This window comes from Puma concolor, chromosome D3 (genome assembly GCF_028749965.1).
Source record: "Puma concolor isolate L17-30 chromosome D3, mPumCon1.1.hap2, whole genome shotgun sequence".
In the NCBI taxonomy this organism is placed as follows: domain Eukaryota; kingdom Metazoa; phylum Chordata; class Mammalia; order Carnivora; family Felidae; genus Puma; species Puma concolor.
In genome coordinates this window covers 38939262-38952033 of record NC_141678.1, presented here as the reverse complement: position 1 = coordinate 38952033, position 12772 = coordinate 38939262, and the positions used below count along the sequence as shown (strand labels likewise).

The following is a 12772-nucleotide window of genomic DNA, read 5'->3' as shown; positions in this document are numbered from 1 at the left end:
GTTCTCTTTTGGACTTTTATGGTTTCAGGTCTCACACTTAGGTCTTCATTCCACTGTATTTTTGTGTATGGTCCTCAACACATTTTTTGATTAGCTTCAAACACAAAATGATGCTTCAGTTCCTACAATGAGTAGGTAGTATTGACAATAAGGACAAATGGTAACTTCTTCATAGATAAATGATAAGAATTTGACCCCCTCACGAAGACTAAGGTGCGTGGTCACATCTAACAATTTTCAGGGGCAGAAAATCTTTTTAATTGAAGTTTTTAAAAAAATCAAGTTAGGTAAAGTGTGACCCGATGGCGTATAGCCAGCGAGTGCATTCAGGCGTTAGATTGGCAGTTGGTGATAAAAGTCTTACTCTCAGGCCCTGGCATGAAGGAGTTTGATGTGGATGAACTGTGGGAACACGCTGCATGGGCCCTTGTAGAACGCACCAGCTCATCTGTTCAGCTATGGCGCAGGCGTGAGGGAGGTCTCGCTCTCTCTGGTAGATTAACGGCACCCAGAAACACTGGGGTTTATAGGAGAACCTCTTATAAAAAACCTAAAACTTTGAAAATGAGATTGTGTGGTAACCAGTTGTACTCGTTAAGGCCTTCGTAGGCAACCGAACATTTATGTGTATGTTTCTTGTTTCCCATCTCTGACACCTGGAGGGGTCCACACATTGTCGTGTCACCCTGTACACCTTTTGTCCTGTAAAAAGACAAGCTCTCTATCATGCAGATGAAGTAGCCTTTGAGGTCATGCGAATGCTGCCTCTTGGCTAGATATATACAGTACCGAAAGTATTACACACAGAGAATTAGAGCTTTAAATGCATTTACCATTTTTATTTTGCTATGCAGAAACATACATTCACCATGGGCTGTGTGATGCAGTTGACAGTGTAATGGAGAATATATCTTTTTGAAGGCTATTTATAACTAAACACTAAATACTTTAATTACAGTGGAAATTCTGTACAATTTAAGGCTTGGCTCTGAACTAGATTGTAAATATGGACCAGATTTGGAAATAAAACGCTTTTTTTCAAGTAAAAGAAAAAAAAAATCAACTTAAAAAAACACAAGGAAGAAGGAACGAAGAAAGAAAACGAAGCATCAGAAGCCCAACAGGTTTTTCCGGGGTGAGATTTCATAATATTGTAAACTAACAAAAATACAGATTTTCTTCCCCAAATAATGACAATTCACATATATTTAGGACTTGTCAGGGAACTCTTGGAAGCTTTCCGGATTGGACGCAGACCAAAGCGAACGAGGAAGAAATTTCACATTAATATGCTAAAATCAGTACTACCTGGTAACGGATTAAGTCAGATACACAAAGCAGGATTGTAAGCATTAAATATTTCCAGACGATCGGGAGTCGTTGCTGTTTACGGGCGGAGTAATAAAACCAGGCGAAACAAGTACAAGATCCAAGTTGTTTACTGAATAAACTCGGTTATTGGCACATCTAATCTGGGATAAACCTGACACATCGGACCTAGACAGCTTCTAGCATTTTAGGGTCATCTTCGTCTGTCTGTAAACAAAAGATCTGTCACCTAAGAAACTGCAGTTTTGTTTAGACTTGGATAAACTATGAAAGGCATGGATTGTTTATGTGTTACATGAGATCACGGTTTATATTGTTGGTTATGAACGTGCAGGTATAGCTGAAAACTTAGACACTTGGTGGAAATTAAAAATGCTACTCTTTTTGTAATTTTATCGTTGCTTCATGCAATATCAGTTTCGTGATGCTGATTCGGATTGCTTTATTATGGGAAGATCTCTCTGCCAGTGTCTTTGTTAATGGTCAAGGTCAGTTCTTCCGGATTGAAATTTTCCATGGGCAGATACAAGTCAGTTGGGTTAGAAGAGGGGACTCCATATAGGCTCTGGTTTTCCTAATGGTTTGCATGACTGGATTCATATGCAGGCTAAGTTATTCCTGTAGGAAAGAGATTTGATCAGTTACTCCCTGGAAAACACCCGAGAGTCTTCCTCAGATGAAGGCCACAAAACACCTATCTTGCAGGCAGGTTATTAAATGCACTTTTTGCCAAGATACTGTAAAATACCAGCCTAAGTCACTGACACGCATTCTCTGAAATAACCACAACGTCACCCACGTGGCGGAAGCTCACTGAAGAAACCTTTTTCTGCTCTCTGTCTTCCAAGTCATAGGACTCGTTCGAACGTAATGAGTGACCTTTGCATTATCTTCTTTGAGAGGCCACTCATCAATCTCTATGCCCTAAAGCAGTGGTAGAGAACCTCCTTATTTCCTTTATACACGTGAAGTGTTCAAGAGACTTCTATCACGTAAGCAAGTGAGCAAGTAGCGCAACTGTTGCATTCGGCATTCAAAGCCCTCTGGGGATGGTCGGGGCCTGGGAGTCCTTGCACGGCGGGTTAGTGTGTATAACACGTCTGTGCGCAAGCACAAGATGCTATCTGCTCACGATGAGAGCCAAACAGCCATTGAAAAGGCATGCACACGGTCTCTGCAGAAAAGCAGGAAACAAGACTGCATTTTTGCCTCCTCCTGAGGCACGATGCTATACTAAGAAGCAAAAAGGGCATCCCAAAGAATACAGAAAATACAAGACATCCAACATGAAAGTGAATGCCTGGGTTTCAAGGTAAGAAACAAAGCAAAAACAAGAGCATAAATAGGAGCATAAGCAAACATAGCTGCGGAGAAAGCTTACAATAAGTGGGATAAGTTTTCTGCCCAAAGGAGAAAGGGGTACATTTTCCGAGTATTTGGAACACACAAATTATACGTCTCAGAACAAAATGGCCTTAGTGCTAATTAGGCCACATGGCAAGTGAAATCAAATTTGACCTTTCGAATTTGGATAATGAAGAGTCCAGGGCATGGATGAAAAGGAAACACCAGTGAGGGCATGCACGCAAACACTGCTTCTTTCTTGATCCTCTAACTGGCAGAATAAGCAAAATGTCCACAGGATGGAGCCCCCAAATGTGAAACAAACCAGCGCCTGTAAACCAATTCTCTATCCCCTTGGTGAGCAGCCCTGCAAAATGCCAGTGAGAGAAGAAAGAGAGAGGAGGAGGCAGGGGAAGGAGAGAGGGAAGTGTCCCATGCTACATGCCAGCCAAGGCCAAGTCTAGAAAATCAGTGTCGCCTCTTACCTGGGGTCAATCCTCTCCGTCTTCCGGTGTGATCTCGGTCTCTTTATGGACCACTACTTTGGTCACTGACATGTCAGGGTGCTGCTCTTTGGCCTCTTTAATTGCCTGAGCCAGAGCCTATCCCCAGGAAATCACAGAAGGGCAAAGACAAAAAAGGAGGTGGAACATGCATGATCAGTAGCAAGGTGGAGGCTTAGGAGCTAGATCTATATACGTCATTTACAAATGAGGTACAATGACTGCAAAAGGAATTGGAGGCTGCACACTGAAAAGTTAATTCCGAAAACGGTTTAGACTGCCTGATGGACTAAAAGAACAACGCTGGGAAGAGTAAGGCTGACCCCCCTCTGTTTCTCTGCCAGGGGATCTGCCATCCCACGCACACTACCTGATCGTGGTCAATGTCCGCATCTCCTGTGATGACGATGCGCTTCTCAATCCTCGTCTCTGAAATGCCTCCTTTCACAGTCTGCAAGGCACAGGCAAGCGTCAGAAATTCACTCACTGGAGGAACAGTCGTTGTTCAATGGGGGAATTGGGAGAAAACGCTAACAGGGTTTTCAATAACATCATTAAGAACGGAAACAATTCTTTGGCAATTACTTAAAATGGTTAATTTCAGAAGTGAGCCCGGAATGCAGTTCTGGGGGTGAGGCTGGCCGGTGCTTCTGGAACACCTACCACGTGCTAAGCGCTGGAGTTCTGTGTTAAGCAAAAGGCATCGGGATGCATATTCCTAAACAGAAACTAGCACCTAAGGACAAATGCCCCAGAGACTGGGTGAAGAGAGCGCAACGCGGGCTCCTGATGTTCACAGAACCCTGGGCCTGCGCAGCTCAACCGGGAAGAAGTTCCGTGTGAATGCCTTCCTTTTACCTGTTCCCGCCCCACTTACTTTGGTGATGTGGGTGGTGGTTGTGGTACTGGTGGTTTCAGATGTGATCGTCTGTGCGCTCATCAGCACACCCGGCTCCAAATCGGCACCCGGATCGACCTGTGTGAGCAGAGGAACAGACACCACACTCAAACACTGACCTCTCCAGAGGTCTCCTGTGTTAGCTCAGGGCATTAGGATGACCGAGTTCTCTCTCACGACCACCGCGCTGTTCAGTCAGCACACAGGAGCTCTGGCTATGGGTACGACGCCACCCAAGGCAGCCAGAGGGAACCATCCTTAAAACACCGGGACTTCAGAAAGGTGAGTCGTGTCTGCCTGAACTGCTATTTTCCCTGACCTGTGGCTAAGGCGATAGGCTCCTGAGCCTTGTTCTACATTTTGAGATGCAGGAAGACCTGCTTAAAGTCACCTGATGTTTTTTTTTGCTTGGTAATAAAGTTATGCTTATCACCATGATCGCTCCTGATAGACACAGCTTGGCTACTGGGCCCTCTAAGTCCGGCACATTAAGTATCACGTACTTAAATGCAGCAAGCCAGTAAATGCGGCAAAACAAGGTGCCAGGGCTCCGGCCTCGACAGACGGTCTTACCTGTGAGGATTCGTATGTTATGGTTTTCGTTTCTGTGTGAACTACCGGCACTTCCTTGGTAGAAATTTCTAGCTTTACTCCTCCTGGTGAAACGCTGCCAAAGCTGATGGTTTCTGTCTTCACAGTCGATGACTGTACCAATGAGAAGTAGGCAGTGGCTATTACAGTTTGCACAAAGGCACGCTTTTGGGTTTTTTCCCCTCCGCCCCCCCCCCCCCCAGTGGATATGTATAAGCACAGGTTAGTATGAAATAAATGTTTATGTATTACATGGGGAGAGTAAGTTGAGGAATGAGGCAGACACCAAATAGATGTCAGTCTTTCAGGATTAGTTTTCTTTCTTTTTTTTTTTAAACATGGGATGTTCCAGGTAAAGGAAGGCATTTTGAAGGAAATGTCTAAAAAACTGTTTTTGTGTTCCCCCTCCTCTACTGCATAGATAGATCAAAAATAATCAATCAGCCTTCTGTTTAATAACGTCTTAGAAAAAAGGAATGGATGCTAAGACATTAAGAACCTCCAACAGCACAGAACTCAGGAATCTCGGAGAGATAAAGAACAAAGTTCTGGCATTTGGTACCTGGGCAAGCACAGTTTCTGGGTAAGTACACTGATCAAAAAAAGAAGATTGATCAAATGTTCTATGCTCTTGTTGGCCACGCAGTCCCCAGGTTTACTGCCAATTACAGTAATTACAGCAAAGGTAGAAACCATTTCCTGGAACTACACCTTATTAATAATCATTAAATGTGTATGCACGTGACCCCAAAGATGGAAACCAGCATGGAGACTCCTGAGATTGCCATGCAAGAGGGATATAAGAGGAGAAACAAACTGCATTTGGAAAAGGTCGAAAATTCAACTTAGCTCCATCTTGATGCTTAACTAAATTTCGGGGACTCCCACCACACATATCAGTTTTACGTTAGTGCTGAAAGGAACATCAACTATTAGTTACCTCGAAATGAGGTTTTTGTTCCCAAGTTTCAGAAACGTGGGTTGCTGCACTCTGCTCCTCCTCTGACTCATGGGAAGCAGTGGCCGTTCCTTCCTGTTCGAGGACAGCTTTGCCAGCCACCTCCCCCTTTTCCTCTTTAGCCCCCTCTGTCAGGGCAGAGCCCTCCTTCCCTTTCAAGCCAGAAGCATCAGCAGATGCTGCCTGTGCCGCAGCATCCACATCCTCTCCAGCTGCGTAAGAAGCATCCCCACTCGCATGCACATTCATGACATGTCTTTCCTCCACCAACACGGTTTCCTGCACAACCTTCTCGGCGCTAAGTGACTGGGGGTGCTGGCTTGTTTCCGGCTCTGTTTTGCTGGGCCCCGTCTTGGTTTCCGTTTTCTGCACGGGAAAAGATGGCAGGGTCAGTGTGACTTTCCATAAACCGAGGGTCAAAAAACCAAAATAAAAACAAACGCAGCCACTCGCCAGGACGCCTAAAGCCAGTGTCAAGTGCTTATGAGCAGAAATCCTTATACAAAACATAAATTAGCTTTCATTCCTCCTGCCAGAATCTTTGATGCGAGCCCCCTGCCCCCGACACATACACACACGCCCTCAAGCCTGTGCTATGTCCGGAAAGCCGCAAAAGAAACGGGACGCGGTATAAAATGCAATTAAAATAAAACAAAATGAAAGCATTGTAGCACACTCCCATGGATTCTGGCAGCTTTCTTACACCTAACAGAGAGCATAAAATGCTTAAAAAGTTAAATGCAAATTATGATTTCTCAACACGATTGCCTTTGGAATACCTGAAGCATGTTCTACTGGTGGGGCTAAAGGCCCATGACAGCTATGCCAGGCAGACACAAAGGAAAATAACCGACGACACCTCTGAGGCGTTTAAGGCAAAGCCCCTGGGATGCAAAACACACACACACACACACACACACACGCACACAGCCAAGAGGCATAAAGAAAGGCAAATGGGCAGAGTCAGGAACACCAAGGAGGAAGCAACTGGCCACCTGAACCCAGCTTTGAGAAGTAGAAGTAACCCCTCCTATGAATTCCGTTGGTTTTCTCGCAGAGTCTAATAAACTGAAGATTTCAGAGCCATCCATGAGCTTTTCGGCAGAAGACTGTTTAGTCTGGGTGAACAAAGAAACGGGCAGTCAAGCACAGAGACAGGAACATAGGCGGGCACATTCACATTCACAGCCGGTTAGACAAAACTGTAAGGGAGGAAGGGGGGAGGAGGGAGGAGGGAATCTACCAGACAAAGTTGGGAAACAGAAAAGAATGGGAAATAAAATAGCAAATTGAGGTGACCATGAGCTCTTGTTTGGTAAAGCAGAGAGAGTTATTAGGACATGGGCGGTGCTGGTTTAAGCAGACCATTTTCCCTTCATTGCAAGCCACAGCAGCACTATCACATCTCGGGATCGGGGAGCTGGAAATAAAACGGCAAGTGTTTTAACGCCTACGTTGGACTGCAGTGTTGATCTAACCATGACAAAACTTAAAAAGCTTGGGTTGGCTGCTCTCAACAAAAAGCCAAACAGCGAGAACAGAAAAGTTTAGGGTGGAAGGGCACTGCCTCAAAAAAAAAACGTCATGCTGGAATCTGAAACGGTGGTCCAAGGGAAAGGCACTGGTTACCACAACTCGAGATGAGGAGGACTCGGTAACGTAATGAGCAGTGGCCACGGTGAAGGCCGGTTCCTGTGAGTATCTCCACTCGGACAGGCTCTTCCTCCTGGGACCAAAGAGCCCCACTTTCAAGACCTCGCCCTCCGGCGCTGGCTCCGTCCTGCCCGGGTGCGCGCCCTCCGGGCCAGCGTGGGGCGCTGCGTCCCGGCCCGGCCCCAGGGCTCTCTGGAGCTCGTCCTCTTCGGGGCTCGGCCGCCGGGAATCGGCTTCCTTGATGGGAGCCAGTGATTCGGACAGTTTCCGCTTGGGGGTATGCACCTCGGGTCCTCTCCTGGATGTCTCATCGGGGGCGACGTCCAGGACCTCGTAATCGGCCGTGACCGGGATGATCTTCACCGACTCCGACAACGCTCTGTCCGCTTTCTGAAGGGCTTCCAGACCGCAGGGCTGTACTGCCTTCTCCCCCTCCTTGGCCTTTCCAGTCATGGTTACGATCTTGCCGGATACGGTGTCGTAGGATTTTCCTAGAGCGTATATTTTCTGTTTGCTTTCTCCTTTCAATTGCATTTCCCGGGCCAAGTCCTCGAAGCTCTGCATTTCAATGGCACCAGATTTTAACAGATCCGCTGGGATGTCTCCGGTTCTACTGCTCACGGTCACCACCTTGTAAGTCACAATCTTTTTCGAATCACCATCAACTACCTCAGTGGGTACTTTGTCTACAATAACCCAATCCTCTGTGCCCTATATTTGAAATATAAAAGCTAAATTAGAAATGCTGATGGTCTCATTTCTAAAATAAGAATCCTTTAAGAAACCAGGGCAAAAGCTACATTGTGATGTGACTGCACAGGGCTGGTGTTATTATCTAATAATTCTGGTTGCAAATCTCTTCTTATCTGAAACTTACAAACTCTAACCTTCAGCTTGGAATACAGTCTGCACGTAGAGTTGCAATTTCAGGTTTCTTTAAATAGGAACATAACTTGGTGGTAAATTTTTGCAAGAATATACCGGACCTTATGCTAAGCATCTCATCATTTTAGATTTCAAAACTGAATGATGTTACTGAAGGTGTTGTACAAGTTATTTAGCTTGTGTGGACACAAAAAGACAGTTTTCCATGGTAACTAGAACACTGTGCGTCGTATCTGCTGTTTTCACAAAGAACTTGCCAGCATTCCACAAATTTCTGTGATTATCATTTTTCATGTTTGTAAATTATAGTTCCTTATATATATAGGAGATCAAATCTACCATAGCACTTCCTATCCGATAAATACTGAGTATGCCGGTCGTCAAGGGACTATAGTTGGGGGCATTGTTGGAGCCTCTTATAAATAGGTCATGGTGGTCCAATCTTACTTACAACTGAAGCTCATGGTGTGAATAGTTTCTCTGCCACTCTCCTTAGTCTTAGTTCCAATACGACAGAAGAAATGAAAATTGAGAGAGAAGGCTACAAGGATGAGGCCGGGCAGTTGACTAGTCTTACAGATCACAGAGGGAAGCAAAATCACACCAGGGGCAGCTGAGAGCCTTGGTTTACATTTTAAACTACAGTGTTTTCTACTTTCTGGTCTGCCTTACTCTGAAAACTTGAATCTGGAAATGTGTGTGCCTTAGGAAAAAAACAATTACAGATCAGTCTACATGTTGGTGCTGGATTAAATGAAATGAATTGAAAAATAACCTCTAGGGTCGATGGGACAGTTTTCTGGAAAATGATTTGACGAGAGGTAACCGCGGAGTCTCCTTCCTGCATTTTCTTTATCATACTCGGCTAGTGGGAAAACCAATAAAAGTTCAGAACTTTCAAAATCAGTCAAGGTCATCTAAATTAGTATCACTCTATGGGTAAAGCAGACAGTAAGAAGCCCCAATAATATCATTAGAAAGCAGAATTATAATGCTTCACTGGCCATACACAGATATAATCACCTAGGCACAAAAGCCATAAAGAAATGATGGCTGGTAACGAAAATGGTAATAAAATTCCTTTGTCCCCTCCCCAGAATCTAAGCAAAAATGATACACCTACCTTAGTTTTAAGGTCAATTTAAAAAGGAAAATAAAAACTAAAAACACTTTAATGACACTGAAATCTGAAGAGCAATTCCCTCCTGGGAAATCCCTTTATGTTTGTTTTTTACCTGAGACTCAAGGAATGGAGAGCTTTCTTGCTGCAAAAATATAACTTTCTCAGAAATTTCTCTTTCTTCTTCGGTCTGTTTGAATAAAGGGGGTTGGGTTGGAGAAGAGGAAGTAGACAGTTTCCAAAAAAGGCAAGTTAGGAAGAGAGTTCTTTGATTGTGTTGTACATATAATATTCATCTCTTTTTGAAGAAGTGAATCAGAATCATTGTTTATGAATTTGAAAAACGGTCTGAAACCATCTCCAAGTTTAAGAATTATTTCCAAAAAGTAACAGATTCTTTTCTGAAACACTAGCGTAGGGCTCACACGTTTTCTAGTTCTAGAAACGCAAAACACGCGCAAGCAATAGAAAGAGCTCCTTGGCATCTCAACAGTGTCTAGGTCAGTCCTCTGCAAAACTGCACCAGCGAGGAGTGAGAGGAAGCATTAAGATTAAAAAAAAAAAAATTAAGTGAGGAACAAAAATCCTCACTCTTACATCGGACAAATCCTGGACTGTCTTCCCCATTTAAGTGCTGCTTAATCCCAGGCAAAATAATGCACATGGGTCACCGCATCAGCGACTACTCTGAGCAAACCCTGTCAGACCTACATGGCTTTCTTGACTATTCCACGAATAAACAAAGTGAACTCAAAAGTTGACTGGAACTCCTATAAGATGGTGAATGACTTTAAATAGTCCACTTCAAAAGATCTCGGTAAAAAGCAAGTACTTTAGATCTTGCTTTCTTTAACCTATAACAACATTAAGAAACGTTGAAGTAGATATGCTATGTTAGCCACTAGCTTTTTCCTTTCATCTACATTTTGTTCCTTTCTTTAGTATTAGATAGGAATAATTCAAGGGGCAATGTATTAGCCACTGAGCCTATCTCTATGCATACGTATACTACCCCACGCAGCAGTGAGAGAAAGGTATTTAGTAAGAGTAATATAAAAAATAGTAACAGAGGGGCGCCTGGGTGGCGCAGTCGGTTAAGCGTCCGACTTCAGCCAGGTCACGATCTCGCGGTCCGGGAGTTCGAGCCCCGCATCAGGCTCTGGGCTGATGGCTCAGAGCCTGGAGCCTGTTTCCGATTCTGTGTCTCCCTCTCTCTCTGCCCCTCCCCTGTTCATGCTCTGTCTCTCTCTGTCCCAAAAATAAATAAACGTTGAAAAAAAAAAATTGTTTAAAAAAAAAAATAGTAACAGAAAGCTCAAAGTTTTTAGGAGAACGGAACTTTTAAAGTAAATCCTATTGTTGTAAACAATATAATTTGGTGAGAGCTATTTAATATGTCCACGTCTGTACCAATCTGGCAGTACTGCATTTAAGTTTGCCTATAAGAGATTGTAAGGGAGCATCTGGAATATTCTCCTGGAGGACCTAGTGACAGATTTTGATAGCATCGTTCTCCTATGCCCCTTTTTCGATGAGGAACAAGTAAGAGATTTTTCAAAGGGAAAAAAAGTCCCTATCCTGTCCCATTTTGGGGAAAGGCATTGGAAAAGACAAAATGTACTATGTGGAATCATAAAATATGGATTTCTGGTTTGTTTCACTTTCAATTGTAGCCTCTTTTTCATAGAGAAATAAGAAACAGGAAGGAAAGGTCAAAATTATAGGTACTTTTCAGGATACCACTGCTAGGCCTCTAATTATAGTCACTGAACTAAAGATTATTTTCCTAAGATGAAAGCCTGAAAAAACCCAATAATAGCAGGAAAACAGTGGTTTTCAGCATATCCTGTTATCTGACATCAACTAATTTCAAAAATGTCTTTGTCTTTAATTGAATATATCAACACTATCTGTGTTCGGGACTGTGTATGTCCACTGAGAGAAAAGGGTAACATAAAGGGGATAAACCTTAAAATAAAATCCTATATATACGGTCAACCCCAATTCAGTTAGTTCGGCTAAAGACAAGTGAAGAGATGCCCATAAAAAAAGAATCAAAATGTTTACTTTTAATATGGGTCAGAATAGAGTCACAGCTGTGCACCCCAAACATTTTGTTTCGCTACTTAAACATTCATCGCTACATCATAATTGGGAAATAAGGCGTTTACTGGCGTGCAAAACGTACAGAGGTGTTACTCACTTTGACGGGATTAGGGATTTCTGTAGAGCCATAACCCTCATTTCTCCCTGGGCCAGGGTTGTTCAAACCGGGCTTTCCGTTAGAATTATGTGGAGAGGTTTCAAATGATAAAGGGTGCAGCTCAGACTAAATCAGACTCTGATCCCTCCTCCCTTTGTTTTAAAGTAGGCTCCACGCCCCGAGCAGGGTTTGAACCCATGACCTCGAGATCAAGAGTAGGATGCTCCACCAACTGAGCCAACCAGGTGCCCCCAGACTCTGATTTAATAGATCCTGGGCATCAGTATTTTAAAATTTTCCTGTGGGCAATTTTAAATTTTTTTTTTTTTTTTCAACGTTTATTCATTTTTGGGACAGAGAGAGACAGAGCATGAACGGGGGAGGGGCAGAGAGAGGGAGACACAGAATCGGAAACAGGCTCCAGGCTCTGAGCCATCAGCCCAGAGCCCGACGCGGGGCTCGAACTCACGGACCGCGAGATCGTGACCTGGCTGAAGTCGGACGCTTAACCGACTGCGCCACCCAGGCGCCCCCCTGTGGGCAATTTTAATATGCACTTAGAGTTACCCCCAAGGCCTGGGTCACTGAAGTCAGATTCAGAGAATGAAGAGAACTCTCCCCTATCTGTAAATAGATGGTCATGGTGTATGGTTGTTTTTTTGGCCCAAATTGAAGCCCATGTAAGACCTGAGTAGCAAGGGTAGACTAGAAAGCAAGAAAATGCACAAATAGAGCCGATTCTAGTTATTCCCGGTAATTATGTTCAATGAAATCACCATGAACAGTGAATTAGTGAACCACTGATTTTGTGGGAAATACACGGTTAAGACTTCTGTGAGCCTCTGGTCACGATACTGTCATCGACTGCTCCATATATAACCTCGTCTTATATGTGCTTTTGTTTCAAGACTCGTTATTTAATGCTTATTACTGATCCATTAACATTGAACTCACCGTCAACAGCACTATAGCATATTCCTGAATGAAACTTCTCTAACACACGTATTTTCCAAAAAGGCACATCACAGCCTTCTTGTGCTTAGGAACACCTGCTAGCACTTCAGCACTAGGTTTGGGGGTCATATTACACAGCAAAATCACCCTCGAAAATGCAGCACTAAATAGGCCGTAAAAAGCACATTTGTTTACAGTATGAGAATGGAAACAAGAAGGCAGAACACTGCCTTGTTCAACCCACGCTGGGAATGTGCACAGTGAGCGACTCAAAGTTTTCACTACTCTGTGGCTGTCTGCCGAGGGCTGTGAAAGCGCCATTAACACTGATTTT

The 12772-nt window shown here is 43.8% G+C and overlaps 1 protein-coding gene across 30 annotated transcripts in view; it reads right to left on the bottom strand.

Moving 5' to 3' along the window:
- Nucleotides 1-811: 811 nt before the first annotated feature.
- EPB41L3 (erythrocyte membrane protein band 4.1 like 3) overlaps nt 812-12772 on the bottom strand; it is a 231838-nt gene continuing 219877 nt past the window's right edge. For 14 of the 30 annotated variants that reach the window (XM_086682516.1, XM_086682512.1, XM_086682509.1 and 11 more), the window contains 8 exons: nt 7253-7987; nt 6619-6741; nt 5606-5989; nt 4648-4779; nt 4054-4152; nt 3547-3627; nt 3159-3275; nt 812-1947 (listed from right to left, as the gene is read on the bottom strand). In XM_086682516.1, the coding sequence (XP_086538642.1) occupies nt 3165-3275; nt 3547-3627; nt 4054-4152; nt 4648-4779; nt 5606-5989; nt 6619-6741; nt 7253-7987 (1665 nt within the window). In that variant the 3' untranslated portion in view covers nt 812-1947; nt 3159-3164. Of the gene's footprint in view, nt 1948-3158; nt 3276-3546; nt 3628-4053; nt 4153-4647; nt 4780-5605; nt 5990-6618; nt 6742-7252; nt 7988-8936; nt 9027-9396; nt 9472-12772 lie in introns of all 30 variants that reach the window. The other 16 variants (XM_086682522.1, XM_086682523.1, XM_025931262.2 and 13 more) reach the window with 6 other exon arrangements.